At 53.2% G+C, this 14,755-nt stretch overlaps 1 protein-coding gene across 4 annotated transcripts; it reads right to left on the reverse strand.

Annotated features, from left to right (window-relative positions):
- Positions 1–9,311: 9,311 nt before the first annotated feature.
- KLF10 (KLF transcription factor 10) lies at positions 9,312–14,726 on the reverse strand. Of its 4 annotated transcripts, none has more exons than XM_063327308.1 (4): positions 14,589–14,726; positions 12,592–12,831; positions 11,603–12,488; positions 9,312–10,814 (listed from the first exon to the last, which is right to left on the reverse strand). In XM_063327308.1, exons 1-4 carry the CDS (start codon positions 14,679–14,681, stop codon positions 10,555–10,557), a joined length of 1,479 nt encoding a protein of 492 aa, XP_063183378.1. In that variant the 5' UTR covers positions 14,682–14,726; the 3' UTR covers positions 9,312–10,554. The 4 variants fall into 4 exon arrangements, with proteins under 4 accessions (XP_063183378.1, XP_063183381.1, XP_063183379.1 ...); XM_063327311.1 differs by lacking the exon at positions 14,589–14,726 and adding an exon at positions 14,450–14,580; XM_063327309.1 differs by lacking the exon at positions 14,589–14,726 and adding an exon at positions 13,288–13,537.
- Positions 14,727–14,755: the final 29 nt, after the last annotated feature.

Raw genomic sequence — 14,755 nt, forward strand, 5'->3', positions numbered from 1 at the left:
AACAAAAGGAAAACACTATCTGGGCTTATTTTCTGCAGGAAGCTCCTTAAAAAATGCTATAATTAGAGAGGCAAGCAGAGTTACAGCTAAATTCATTCCTTCTACAGTTTTTACGCTTTGCATAGTCCCAGGGAACCACTTTTTCGAACCCAGTGGGCCACCACTCCAAAATGTCAGCGTGCCTGGAGACATCCCCTCCTACCCCCTACCCTGCGCTCCTCAGGGACCCGTTGCAATCCCTGTCCCCCTGCCCTGCACTCTTGCCTTCCTCCAGCTCCCCTCTTTGGGGCAGCAAGCCTCCTGCACCACGACTCGACCCCGGCACCCGGGCCTCCTCGTCCCCAGCAGCTCCCTGTGGACCTCCTCGTCCTGTAACTAACTCCGTTTGCCGCGCTGCGGTGGCCGGACCAGCATTTCCCATCCCCACGGCATGCTGCATGACCCAAAGCATGGGGGATACCCTGGGGACAAAGCCCACAAGGCAGCGAGGGGACACGTCCATAGCAGTGGCTGACACAAGCATGGTCTGTCTCTTTTAACCCTGCATTAAAAAACAGCAAATTGCCTGAAGCTACGCCTGCAAAGGCGGGTTTGCGAGGCCTTAGAAGACACTTGATGTGTCCTACGCCATCATGTAGAAAAGCTGTCCCTTTCAGGAACCTCTCAGGAAGCAGCTGTATAGGTGCTTGTTCAGAATAAAATATCAGGAATAAACTATTCTGGACATTCTTTTAAAAAAAAATAAAAAATGGAGCAGTACTACTAGGACTACTATATGTTTTTCTCTGAAACACTGAAATACAAGCTGGCTCGGTCAGTCTTGGCCATGGTAGTACAAGAAAGTAGAGCTTGAGGGAACACCACCGTTTTTCTGAAGGAAGTGGTGAGGGGGAAGAATAAAATGAATTTAATTCTCTTCCTGTGGCCTTAGGGTCAGGAGGATTTTTCAAGATCTCCTTAGAAATTTGACGTAGAGAAAACAGCATGGCGTGGTTGAATTTCCAACCCTGGCCAGCCAGGAGGCAAACCAAGGCCGGAGACCGGGCTGCAGCTGGGCGAGCCCAGCCGGCTCCCTTGGCGGCACGTCCTGGGCTGCTCTGAAGATCCCTCCTTCAGATGACTGTTTAGTGCACTGACGTCTCGGGCAGCAAAGTGCCCAGATGTGAAACCCGCTGGCCTGCGTTTTGGGAGGCAGGGGTGCCCGCTGCCTGGTGGCACCCAGAAGGGCGCCAGAGCAGGGGGGACTTTCTTCAAGGAGGCTTTTTCACCAACTACTGTCCTAGCAAAAACTGCAAGCTCTTCTTTTTGCAGAGTTTCAGGTCACATCCAGTAAATTTCGGTGGTTAATTTTGTTTCATCTAGCACACCCCCGGGGCTCCCCCCACCCTGCCCCGGGCCCAGGATCCCATTTCATATCCCATCTGCAATTAAACATCTGCTTCGAAAGCAGCCGGTGCTGCAGAGCTACATTTGTCTTCTGCAAGAGCAAGGTCTGCACTGGGTGCTGTACCGTTATGGGGGTTGTTGCCCTGGGAAATATCTGTATTTGTCAAAACTTGAGAATCCGACCCAGCGCATCAGGGCATCCCGCTTCCTCTCGTCAGCGCACCCACCAAGCTGGGGACAAATTAAAACAGCAGCGAAGCGACTGCAGAGAGGATGGGGAATTAAATTTGGTTGATAAACATTAAAGAGAGAACGAAATAGGCAGCAGTGAGGAAAACAGAGAGTATCGGCCTGTAAACAAAAAGTATCGGGGAAAAACAGGCCAAAAGGCAAAAGAGTTAATTAATAGCAGCATGTTATTTGACTTCGGTGACGTTAAGAGAGAGTCCTGTGGCTTCAAACCCAGCACTGAAATTGCAATGCAATCAGTGCTCAGGGTTGTAAAGAGTTCCTGTTACATGGGTATTAATTACACTAATTAGTGGCAAGGCCGTGCCTTGGCCGTGGTTCCCGGCGCAGGTGGGTGAGGGGGTGGCTCCCTCCCTCCGCTCTTCCCGACCAGCCTTCTCCTCGGTCTCCTCCTTGGTCTTCTCCTCCGGCTCCTCCTCCTCCCCCCCAGGCCCCGCTGCTGAGGGGTGCTAGTGCAGAGGCCCGGGGAGGCGGGGGGAGGATGAAGCATGGCTCCCCCCTCCCCAGCTGGCCGGCATGCAGAGGGGAGAGGAAGAAGAGGGGGAAGTGAAACCTGCCCCACGCCCTTGAGCCCAAGGGATGCTCGGTCCTACTGACGCTCCTCCAGAAATGCCGTGCTCTGCCAAGCAGGTCTAGCGTAGTGGTCAATAAGACAAGAACCGAAGCTTTCGCAGAGTAACAAGGTACCAAAGGCTCAGAGCTCAAGACGGGCAGGTGAGAATCCAAAGCCCTAAATCCTCTCCCATCAGACTCTGACACCAAGCTTTGTCTCCAAAACGCAGACCTAACCACCGCAGGCTGTCCTGCCTGCCACCAAAGTAAAGGAGGATATATCATAACTTCTGAAACTGCGTTTGAAGACGCTAGACCCGGCAAACCCTGCAAAGTCTCTGTGGGATAAGGCAGTGCCCTCCCAAGAGCTCCCACCCATCGCAGACTGCGTACCGCAACCGCACTTCTCAGGCAGAATAAATGGTTTATTTTATAGCCTATTTAAGCCGACCAACGACATTAGCAATGCACAGAAATAAAGTGGATCGATTCCTTATTTTTACTTAAGTGATTCCAGAAAACACCACCTTTGAGGACAATTAAAAGTTTGCTTCAGTGCTGGAACAGCTTTGAACACAGGCTTAAAGCTTTCAGGAGGCAGAGCCTGTATTCCTTAGATATGACATGATGAAGCCAAGAACTCTCCTCCTCCCCAGCACCAGTGTTGCAAAACTAAATCCGTTAATACTTCCTCGCAAAGTTTCCATTGACGGTGGTGGTAAAAGCCACCGAAATAGCCTCTCAGGAATGCTTTGCTTTTTCTTTTCATGTTACCTTCTAACACCAACAATACTTTAAGCACATACAGATCGGGTGCTCCTTTCTTTTTTTTTCCTGTGGGTGACAAAGGCAGCCAACTCTCTTAACTTTAGCAAACAAAACTAACTTTTCTCGAGTGAGGCATCACTTTGATTTCCCCCCAGAAACATGCTGGGTTTGGTGATTTCTTTAAAGATGCATTAGTTGAGGAGCTGTCACCCAGCTCACGCTATTTACTTGTCAAACTGCTGTCTGTTCAAAGCCTGAAACATTGTGTAAAGAGTGCTGACCGTTTTTTATCTTGTGTACACTCAGTCAAGAGAAATTATCACTTAAATACTAAAGATCCATCCTCCTCCTTCCCCTGACCCTGTGCTTTATGGAACTAGAGCCTAAATAGACTCCTAAACAGGTTAAATCTCATTAGGTGTGCAGCTATCCCACAAACTGGGGCGTGCGCTGGACATCAGCATCAAACCGTGTCTTGGGTGAGAGCTGCAAGCGCTGAATCAGGCCACCAGCACGTAATCCGTGTCTAAAGCGATAAAGTCCATGTGTCCTGTTTAAGCACCTGTTTAACTGTGCCATGACACAGTTTCATGACAGGCTTTTGGATTCCGACCCAGTGTCGGAAGCAGGGACGATGTGAGCACAGGACAGGGACGTGAGGACGAAGCTGTGTTGGCCACCCAAACGAAGCGGGCTGCAGACCCCTCTGCGCCGAAAGCATCAGGTCCTGGTGTGTTCTAACCCCATCCGACAGACACTGATCATGTTTTGCAGGTGGGACTTTCAAGAGCTCGGGTGCCCTTGGCCTTTTTGGCAATAGGTCCTTCCCTCTGCCCCTGCCCAACCACCTCCCAGAGCAGCTACAATTATCCAGAATTTAACTGTCAAGACCCAGGGAGACGTGCCATCGTCTGCTGTGTGAGGAGGCCACACCGCGGTGCTTGCACGTGCTCTTGGAGACAGCTCTGGCAGCGTTTGGCGGAGGTGAAGCTTCCACTGCTTTCGGCGGCCCAAGCCCAGTGTCAGGCATCTCCAGGTTGTGGGACCACCTGGGCCAGTTTGCGCACTCAGTAACGCTCTTGCCAGCCCTGCCAAGGCGTCACAATTATTGCCAAATAGCTTTTTTTGGAGTGCGCGTTTCCCACCTCACATCCCACCTCTCTGCCTCCGCTCCCCTCCCGGCACACAGAGCCGGAGCAAAGGCGATAAAGGAGGGGGAGCCTGGCTGCACGGTCACGTCCCTCAGAGGAGAGCAGCAAAGCTCTGCGGCACATGCTGCTCCGGGCAATGCCAGGGAATCCTTTCCAAAAAAGCCCCCCCGCCCCGCCAGCGCTTTCCCCCGCCTTCCTGGGAAATCTCCTGTCTGGTGCCCAGGAATACGCAATCCCACAAATGAAGTGGGAGTCACTTTCCAGATCTATCTGCATCTAGAATATATTTCCTTTCTTTCTTTTACATTTTATAAATAGTCCGGCCTTCCTGCAGCCTTGTTCCTGGCCGGGTGACTCATCACCGACTCATCATCCTTGTTGCTTCATTTAAATAGGGAATTGAAAAGCCTCTTGCATAAATGGAAAACAAAGTAATGTAAAAGATCCCCCCAGCTACAGATTAGCAACTAACCACTTGGGATGTTTTCCTACGGAAAGACCTGCAATAACTCCTGCTGCCTCCCAGCTCCTGCTGGGAGGGTTATTGCTAAGATGGATGGGTGCGAGACACAGGCGATGTTATCTAGGCCAGACAATCCCTAAGTGCTCGTCCTTTCCACCCGCTCTGCTTCCCCCTGGGTGCTTCCAGACGGTAACAATTTCATTCTCCTTCGTTCAGTGACGGGTATTTTTGGCCCCTGGACTGCACTGAGAATTTCACGGGGCCGCCGCAGTTTCCCCTTTATCTCAGAAAATGGCAAGACTCCCTTGCTCGTGTGGTTTCCCAGCGGGAGACGGAGGTGATCACACCGGCCTCCTGAGCGGCCGCCAGCTTTGCTGTCAGCGTGGGAAGCTCATGAGTCACCTTGACCACGACCGAGCGAGGAGGTGAGACACTAGCATCTCCTAGGCTTTGTGAGAAGAGACCCAGATTTCGGAACACTGCCGAGCAGGGCTGGGGGGCTCAGTGAGCGCCGGTGCCGGTGGGGAGGGTGAGGCCATGGGTCAGGGTCAGTGAGAGACGTGGCCAGTCAGTGGCACGGCTCCAACGCGGGGTTCGAGCTGTGCCAGTGCCCCCAGCGAAGGCTCCCATGCAGCAGGGATACTTCTGGTGTCCCACTTCCCAAGCTCTGCTCTGGGCTGCAGAAGCCGGAGCGGACCCAGGAGCAGTGGGGTGCTGGGGCAATGGGGGGACAGGGGGACAGGGTGGCAGTCACCTGCCAGGTGGAAGGGCTGTGGTGCCGGTGGGAAGCACGTGGGCTAATTCCTGGCGGTGGGAGCTGCTCGTAACCCACCCCACAGCCCGGGGGTGCGGGGGAGCCCCTCTCCCGGAGGGCAATTACTTGCAGATGGGAACGGGTGCTCCCGTCCCTAGGAGGGCAGGGGGGCGACAGCTCTGGGGAGCCCAAAGAGCCCCAGAGCACCTGCGTGGCACCGTGAAGGCAGGTAATGTTGGCGGTGAGAAGAAAAGGAAATAAAACCGCTTATGCACAACCAAAAGCGTTGAAGGCAACTGCTCCCTAAACCTGCATAGCAATCAGACCCCAGCTCGACGCACAGGTGCGGGGCAGGAGGAGCTCCCAGGGACATCCCTGCCACGCTCCCGCGGCCACCACTCTGCTCTGCCTGCCACTGCAAACGGGGGAATCCCTCTGGATAACCCGGCCCTCGCTCTCGCACTCCATCCCCCGAGTCGGGATTACCCGACGAATACTGGTTGCAGCTGATGAAGAATTACGCCTTCATTAAGCTGATTGCACAGCTTGTTTGAAGATGGCTGCTCCGTTCTCTTGCGATGCTGGAGCTGATAACTATCCCTTTATTTAGTGACTGCAATGACCGCTGGTGTTACACGGTGGCTGACGGGTGGTCATGGGAGTTGCGTTATTGTTTGCTTGATGAGGGTTTCATTAACATTTTGACCACCCTGCATTCTAGGCCGTTAACGTGCTCTCTCTACTCTGTATTTTCTTTAATTTCACTCAGGTTGCACGCCATACTCGCTTTCCCTTTTCATTTTGGGGAGGCGGGGGTTGTACTTTCCAGCTGCCCACTGGGCAATTAAACATGAAAATCTCCGTTTCCCACGCCGAAGCGTTTAACCTGCCTGAGGTTGCTGCTCACAGTGAGTGCCCCGTGCCAGCCCCCTGGCTATGGCCGCGAAGATCCCAGCCCTCACAATCCAACGATGACAACCGTATGGAATTCAGCCCAGATGGCGTTAATGAAAAGTTTGCGAAGGTTTAAAAAAAAATAAATAAAATAGACTTGACAACTGCCAGTGCCTCCTGCAGGCGTTGGAAGCAGTCAGGAGATGAGGCGGGCAGAGGGGAGATGACAAACGCCTCAAATATTCAAAGCTGTTTTGAATATTCCTCGAGTTTTGCCGAATATTTGGGGAATATTTAGGCGGGGGGGGGGTTGCTCCTGCCTCGGCACAGCTGTCAGTGCATGGGCAGCCCCGCGGCTGCTGCACCCCGTTATTTGGGAAGTTGTTGCCACGCGAGTACCTTGACATCTACCAAAACCTCCCGAGTAGCTGAAGTAGTATTAACAGCGGAATATTTTTTTTTCACCAGACAATAACTTTGACTTTCAGACCAAAATACACAAGCAAGTATAAAGTTTCGTCAAAGCTGTGGTGTGCCTAAGAAAGCTTCTGAATTATTTAATGCGTTTTATATGATTATTACCTGATTTATATCACAACACACCTAGTTTAGCCCCTTTCTTCTCCTGAATATATGAGACGGCTAAAGAACGTGCTGTGCTCTTGTTTTCTTATTGCTAAAGTATCAGACTTTCTCTTGGTGACAACAGAAAGCATTCCAGATCCCCACCAACCTAGAAAAGACATAGAAGCTCTGTGTGATAGAGCTCAATTACATCGTAGGACATATTCCAAAAAACACTTGTTCTAGCTGAATATTACCCCCCTGACCCCAGGCTCCCGGAGGAACAAACATTTCTGCGGAAAAATCTGTGGTGGAGAACAGGGAGCCCGCGCCCATAACGCACATATTCATTCATTCATCATTCCTCTTGACCTGATTTTGTGCTCTAACTTTTCTGACAGCTTGCGAGCGTTTCCTTGGTGATCCAAGTTTGTTGCCAAAGCAGACAAATGAATCATCTCTTTACAGTAAAAGCGGGGAGCTGCCAGGGGAATACCTGACGCCTCTGCGAGTCTCCGGCCCAGCCGATGGTAAAGCCCTTCCTCTTGCCTCCGGGGTTGTGCCGTGTCTGCAGTGTGGCACGCACCCCGGCACCGCGGCCGTGCCCACCCTCTGCCAGGACCACAGGACCGGTTGGTGAAGGTCATCTTGAAATAGCACCGCCGGATGGTGAAGCTCGGGAGGGAGAAACCCCAGGAAGCCGATCTCGCAGGCAGGCGGGGCAGACGGGCTGCCCTGGCTCTCATCGCAGCCGTGCCTGCGGCTCCAGACAAGCTGTCCCAGCTCAGGACCCCTCTTCTTTTAAAATACATATTAGTTCACTCGTAGAGCATCTAAGCCTCCCACAGACACTCCCGCTGTAATGGAAATTATTCTTCTCCAAACCACAAGGGAAAATGCTTGCTTTTTCCAGCCTTTGCTCCGTCCTCTCTGAAGAGATTAAAGTCCCCCGAGTGCGAGCGCTGGCAAAGGCACGCTCGGGGTACGTGCGGGGTGTCCTGGCACTGCAGTCCCCTATCCCTGATCCATCCTGGTTTAGGCAGGGGCTGGGATAACCGGACCCTGAGCCCCCCGACGCCTCCGACTTGGCCCCGCTGCTCCTCCTGCGCTACCCCCGGGGCGGGCAGGCACCCTCCGCCCCCCACAGACCCCCCCAGCTGTCGAAAATCCACAAAAACTAAGTTTCCTACCATGCAACCGAAGTTGATTGCACCATAAAGTCAGCATTGAAAAGGTGTCTAATAACGTCCCGTCAACTACTTTTTTCAGGTTGGACTGGGAATTAAACCCCCGAGTGGCTGGTTTAATTTCCAGTTGGCTTCCATGGTTAAGCTTTAAAAAATAGCATGTGAGGTAAATTCATAATTACAGCCCCGCCCTTGGCTGGAAGCAGTCAGAAGTGCACTTCTCACTGACAGATTCTGTGTTTAGGGTGAGAAACTGTTTTACTTAGCTCACAGCCATGCCAGAAACAGGCTTTCCCCTGCAGCCCCCGCAGCGAGTGCTCTCAGGGCACATCCGCACACACACCTCCAGAGCTGGATCCCACACAAAAACCCACCAGCAGCTGATTCTCTTCGGAAAACACAGGCAGCGGAGATGGCCACAGCCCAGAAACTCCCTTTGTTCCCCCTTTATCGCGTGGCAGGATGAGACACTCGCCTGGGGAGTCAGGTTGAAGCTCAGCTCCCCACAGAGCTGGAGGGGGTTGGAAGCTCACGGGACACGCTGCCCAGCAGAGCCACAGCCCAGCCGGGAACCACAGGGGTGGCACTTTCTATATGCCCCCCCTTACGTGGGGCTGGATTCAAGGTTCACTGCGCCAGGCAGAGCTGGCGAGGGGACCCAGCTTCCTAGCCCAATGGCTAATTGCAGACGTGGGAGGGTTTCACACCCGGAGCTGTTACAGTATTTTATCTTACACCCATGAAATATAAAATACCTGGAAGCAAGATGGTGGAGCGGGACTCCGGCTCCAGGGGAAGCCTCCATTTTGCATTGGGCTGTGACGGTGGCGTGTTCCCTCCTGGAGCAGGAGGAAAGGGCGATGACTCACGGTTTCCCTACATGATGCCCTGCGTCACACAGGATAAGGTAAGGAGTGGCCCGTCCCCAAACACCCCACGGGGCCGGGCAGCAAGTCAGCAGCCCCGCCACGTGAAACTCGGGGATCCCTGCGGGCAGGGGGCAGAGCGGGAGGCAGAAGAGCCCCCATCAACAGCACCAAGCGGCCACAAATGGCCATCCCCTGCGAGGCGGTGGCAACAGAAGGCAGAGAACAGCGCTGCCCACCCATTGCCCGGAGGAGGCGAGACCCCGGCTCTCTGCCCTCCTCCCCAGGGAGACAGCCAACCCCTGCTCCAGAGAACAGCGACAGCCAGCGCCCGACTCCATGCCAGTGCGGAGTCCCCACTGGCCCCCGCAGAGACACACAGTGACAGACACTGTCGTATGTCTTGAGGTTTTTTTTTCCTTGCAAAGGGATAAGTTCTGCTATGAATTAAAAAAAAAGACGGAAAAAAAAAAGATGTCTATATTAAAGAAAATCGGTTTTATTGTAAACAAAGTATAAAGTACAACATAAGAAATGTGCAAATCTTTAAAGTAGTCACAAAAAGCGTATCTAATACACTATTTTCAAACTGTTCACTTTCTGATATGTGTCCTCTAACATTATATGATAAAATAGAAATAGTGAAAGTCGATGCATTGTTTGTCACAAAAGCTACAGTTTAAGTTCTAGGCCGGTGTCTTTACTGCCTCATTTTACTTCTCGAATCACAACTTTCTAATTTAAAACAATACATAATATATCCATTTCATTTTTAGTATAAACCGTCTTTCAACGAATAACATCATCAAGAAGCCTAAAATTCTTGGTTTTCTTCCTTAATCAACTCAAGCAGTTTACAGTTGCCATGTTTCTCTTCAAAGTGCGCTGCGTTTATGGAAAACGCAGTGGTACAGATCCGTCAGAAGGTATAAAGGGAACCCCAAGCAACACAAAAGCAGAAGCACCGTACGATGCCCAGGTACATGCAGCTGTAATAATCACAAGGCTTGCCAAAGCAGCTGGGAAAATATTACAAAAGCTAATGAGGATTCACAAATGTTCCTACCCTCCAGCTGCCCCCACAGCGCCCCGAGCGCTCCCTCCGCACCCCCCCAGACAGCTCATAAGGCCGGGTGTGTTCAACACCCCGTGCAGGGGAACGGCTCTAGAATCTCCAGGAGTCTGGCACCAAACCATTGCCTATGACAGGGCTGGAGAATGGACGGGAAGAAAAGATTCCTACCAACAAAAGGTGGCAGAAGTAGGAAAACCGACTTAGATTATCTTATGCAGGTGCCTTCTGGGTTTCCAAGCCTGCGCCCATACATTGCCATCTTCCTAGTCTGTGCTGTACTGAAGGCTGACAACTGAAGTTACAATCGGAGTTGGTCTCCAGCATCAGCAGCAAACCTTCAGCAACACTTATGCGTGACTGATCTGGAGTATATATGAGTAATTTGCAAAATTCAAAACTTCCACAATGCATGCTGCTCTGCTCTAGAACCTTCCCTTTCTCTCTCCTTACCAGTGCAAAAGACACCCGCTATTCCAGTCAGCCACTGGTTCTCCCAGCAACATTTATTGTGACGGAGCACAGGCTGCCTTCGCCCCTCTGCTGCACCGCCAGCGGGAGAACCACAGGCCAGGAGCAAAAGCCTTTTTTTAGCTGGCATATCCCAGCAGCAACAGTTAATTCCACCGTCTTCAGAGTTAAGTCCTCTCACTGCGTGGTTGTAGACGTTGGTGGCACGGTAATATCGTTTAACTTGCTCACTTCCATTTGCCAGTTTGGTAACTTCTTAGCCGATAAGTGGCGGCGCGCGTGCTTCGTTAAGTGGTCACTCCTCATGAACCGCCGCTCGCACATCGGGCAGGCAAACTTCTTCTCCCCAGTGTGCGTTCTGCGATGGCGAGACAGTTCATCAGACCGTGCAAACCTCCTCTCACAGCCTTTCCAACTACAACTAAATGGCTTTTCTCCTAAAAGGGAAAAAAAAAAAAAAGGACAAAAAAACCCCTGTGAGTACTGACCGAGCAACAAACACTACTGCCTTGACTGGCAGGATTTTGACTTCTTTTTAAAGAAGTTTCTATTATGACAGTCAAGCCAAAAACTACATAAATATTAATTATTTTTATAAACACAAAATGTGAAAAAATGTTTATGTATCAATATTTAAACATGCAGACTCACTATCACAATGGCTAAGTAGTACACAGGGTTAACAACTCTCTGGAACCAAATAGTTTGAGACACTTTTTACATCTCAAGACAGCTGAATTTAACTCTCTGCTCCACATGAACGGCAGATTATGACAATTTAGCATGCCCAAAACTAGCCCTGAAAGGCAACCTGCAATAAGGCTTTATGCAACAGAGCTCTGGAGAAGTTACTCTAAAATAACCAAGGCAGGAATAGTTTGGAGTAGATAGCTATGTTCTTTCATAAAAGGCATTCCCATGGAGAAGCCCAAGCATACTGCACATTGGGCGAGGCCCTGCCTCCCCACTCGTAAGAAGCGTTACTGAACGCCTTCTGACATGAAGCAAGTCCAGCACAAACAAACTGCTGAGTCAACTTCCCCTCCGGGAGATTTCCTGTCAGAGATCAGGCAACATTGTAACACACACTAGCAAAAAAAGTATTTCACTGCTGCCCCACAATGTGTTCCATGAACAAATCCGGTAATAGCTAAAACCTTAACACGTTGTATACACAGCCGCAACTTCCTACATTGATTGCTAACATCCAGGAACAGTGACCAACCTGTGTGTGTTCTGACATGAGCCTTTAAATGGGAGCTCTTGAAATACGTTTTCCCACATCCTGGGTAGCTGCAGATGTGACTTCTTATTCTTGAGGAATCAACCGGAGGAGTGGTTTTTGACGCAGAAGGTACGAAGCCGGGAGCAGGGGCAATGGGAGAGAGTCTCGTGCCATTTGGACTAATAATGGGAGCCTTCGTGCTCTGCACAACCGGCTGGGGCACAACGAACATCACAGCGCCTTTGGGAACCTGGGTGCCCATGAAGACCATGGGCTGACAGAGAGCCGGCTGCTGGCTTGGCGTGGTGTTGGGCACTACGGCTGTCACAACGTTGCTGTTTGTGGGCAGTGGGACCATCTGGCAAATCACTGGCACAGGGGGGGCTCCACTGCCCTGGGTAGGGCACGACGGTGCCACCCCCACCGACCCAGGGACAGGCTGATGCCTGCCGACCAAGGGCTTTGTCAAGGGCACCAGGCTGCCAGCTGGTTCTGCGGCTTTTCCTTCTGCCACCGGCAGTTCACCACTCTCATCACTGGCTCTTCTCGGTGCCATGGCAGAACACGCCACATACTCTGCTTCGGCGTTTTGTTTACTGGTTGTTTCCCTTGAAACACTGTCCTGGTATTTCAGCACGCTGGCTGTTCTCACCGGGCAGGTTTTGCGATTACAAAGCTGGGCATCAGCCGTGTGGCGGATAACACTGGTTGCCTGAGCTTTCAGAGGGCCGGCTGCTGGAGGCCTCTCCACCTCTCTCCGAGGGGTGGCCAGAGGCTTGGCAGCCTCAGCCAGCCACTTGCCAGGCGCTGCAGCAGGTGCTTGTGTCCCGGGATGGACCACCTGCGACATCTCAGGGTCAGAAGGGCTGTAGGGGGGGGTCAGGCACTGTGTGGGGAGAGAAACACAGTAAGGGAGGGGCACGTTACCAACACACCACCACACCGATTGTTAAAAACAGGCACACGCACGTACAAATTCAAAAACTTACAAATGCTGGTATCGCATTAAAGTCCGCTGCTCCAGGAAGCAAAGTCTCGTCACTCTCTTCTGACATATCAGATGCTGGAGTTATAGGTCTCATTTCTGCATGTTTTTTGAAGTCTGATTTCCAATTGCAACTCATAGAAATAAGGGCTTCTACAGCCTCATAATCGCTTTTTTCAGGAGCATGGTTCCAGAAATACCTAGTATCTCTCTGTTTCTCAGTCATCATCTCCATTTCTTCCTCCTGTTTTGGTGAGAGGAAAAAAAGGAAACTTTAAAACTGACGCCAGGTTTGAATATTTTGCAGCTAGTTATAGAGTGGCATCACAAAAACCAAACAAAGCAACCTGTGCAAGATAAATACACTTGGTCACATGGAGGAGTATGCCTGTATTTTCCTGACCTGTCTTATTCATATAATATTTTTATGAAGTTGTTAGTGGAGAAATCTGGCCATCTGATAAAGTTTATATATTTTCTTGAGACAAAAGAACGCCCCACAAATCTTAAGCAACAGTTTAAGTTATTCCATGCTGCAAGTGTTGTGTCTGAAAGCGTAACAAAAATCATCACCCAAAAAAAAAAAAAGAAAACAAAGCCTCCTCCCCCTTCCCACCCTCCTTCCACTTTTGCTTTAAACACAGCCCTCCGTATTGTGCTTATTTTGATAGATGAAAGGAGCGTATTGGGACTAACGCACGTTTTATTCTAAAGACATTAGCTACCAAAAACGTTCCAGAGAACTCTTCAAAAGGTCTCTCTCACACAAAGATACATGCGAGAAAAATCAGCGACTTGGAGAACTGAAACATATATATGTATATTCACTATCTGACCGATCACCACACAGAGCCGACCCACGCAGAAAGCCTCCTACGCCGTATGTTCCCCCGCCATCCCCAACACAGCTTTCCATTTCTGAGGGATACGGCCCGCCGCTGCCGACTAATTCCCCCCACCCATCCCCAACCCCCCCCCCTCGCTCCTGCCCTCCCCGCCCCGATGGTGTGGCTGGAAAAGCCTCCTTTCTGGAAGCCGCGTCTCCAGTCACGGGTGAGGCGCATCTTTTTAAGGAGAGGCGGGCGGCGGGGGCGGGAGAGCGGCCCCCCCGCTGCCACCCACAGCCCCGGCCTGAGGGGACGGGGGCGGGCGCGGCCGTTGGGCGCGCGCCACCCTCACCTCAGAGCACCCCGCCGCCCGCACGCCCCCGCGCGCGCCGCCCCCGCCTTCCCCCGATTGGCTCCCCCGCGCCGCGCCGGCTCCTATTGGCCGGCGCCGATCGAGGCGCGGCCCCGGGGGAGGGGAGCATGTGAACAAAGCGTGATCAGCGCCTGCTCGGCGGCGCGCCGACCTCTCACCCACTTTCCCCCGCGCGGATCCTCCACCCCTCCTCCCTCAGAGGAAGGCGGCCCGACACCGACGCAAACGCCGCCGCCACAGCCGCGGGCGGGGCTGGGGCCGCCGCGCCTCACAGCGGGGCGGGAGCCGGGCGAGGGTCAGCGCCGCCACACCCGGCGCCTTCCCGCCGCGGGGGAACGAAAGAGTAGTGAAGACGAGCGGCGTCCCCGCCGAGAGCGGGGCTGCGGCGGCGGGCTGCGCCTGGTTCTTCCCCGCCGCGCCGGGATTCCCCACCATCGCCCCCCCCGCCGCGCTTCCCTCCTACCGCCACCGCCTGGTACATGTGGCCGCCGAGCCTGAGGGCGCGCCCGGGCATGCCGGCACACGGGTTCCCGGCACCTCCTCTCCCACCCGCGGGGTCCCCTCGCCCGCCTGCCCCGCAGGCTCTCCCTCCCTCCCCGCAGGGGCTCCCCCCGCTCCTTCCCCTCAGACTTCCCCCGGTTCCCCCCGCCGCCACTGCTCACCCTCTCCAGCCGCCGCCTCAGCCCCCCTTTCCCGCCGGGACGGCGACTCGCTCCCTCATGATGCTGCCGTCCCTGGGGGCTCCCTCCCCGCCGCCCCACACGCACGCCCCGCTCTCCCCGGGGCCGGTGGGCCGCTCACCGTTGCCGGGGAACCGATGCTGACCGGGGCAGGCGCCGCCGCCGCTCTCCGCCCGCCGCCCCTATTTCCCTCTTTTTGTTCGCCGCTCCCCATTCAGGTGGTGGCTCCCCCCGGCCCCGCGCGCGGGGGGGCGGGGCGGGGCGGCGGGGGCTGGGGGGCGGGGCTGC

Source organism: Chroicocephalus ridibundus, chromosome 2 (genome assembly GCF_963924245.1).
Source record: "Chroicocephalus ridibundus chromosome 2, bChrRid1.1, whole genome shotgun sequence".
NCBI lineage: Eukaryota > Metazoa > Chordata > Aves > Charadriiformes > Laridae > Chroicocephalus > Chroicocephalus ridibundus.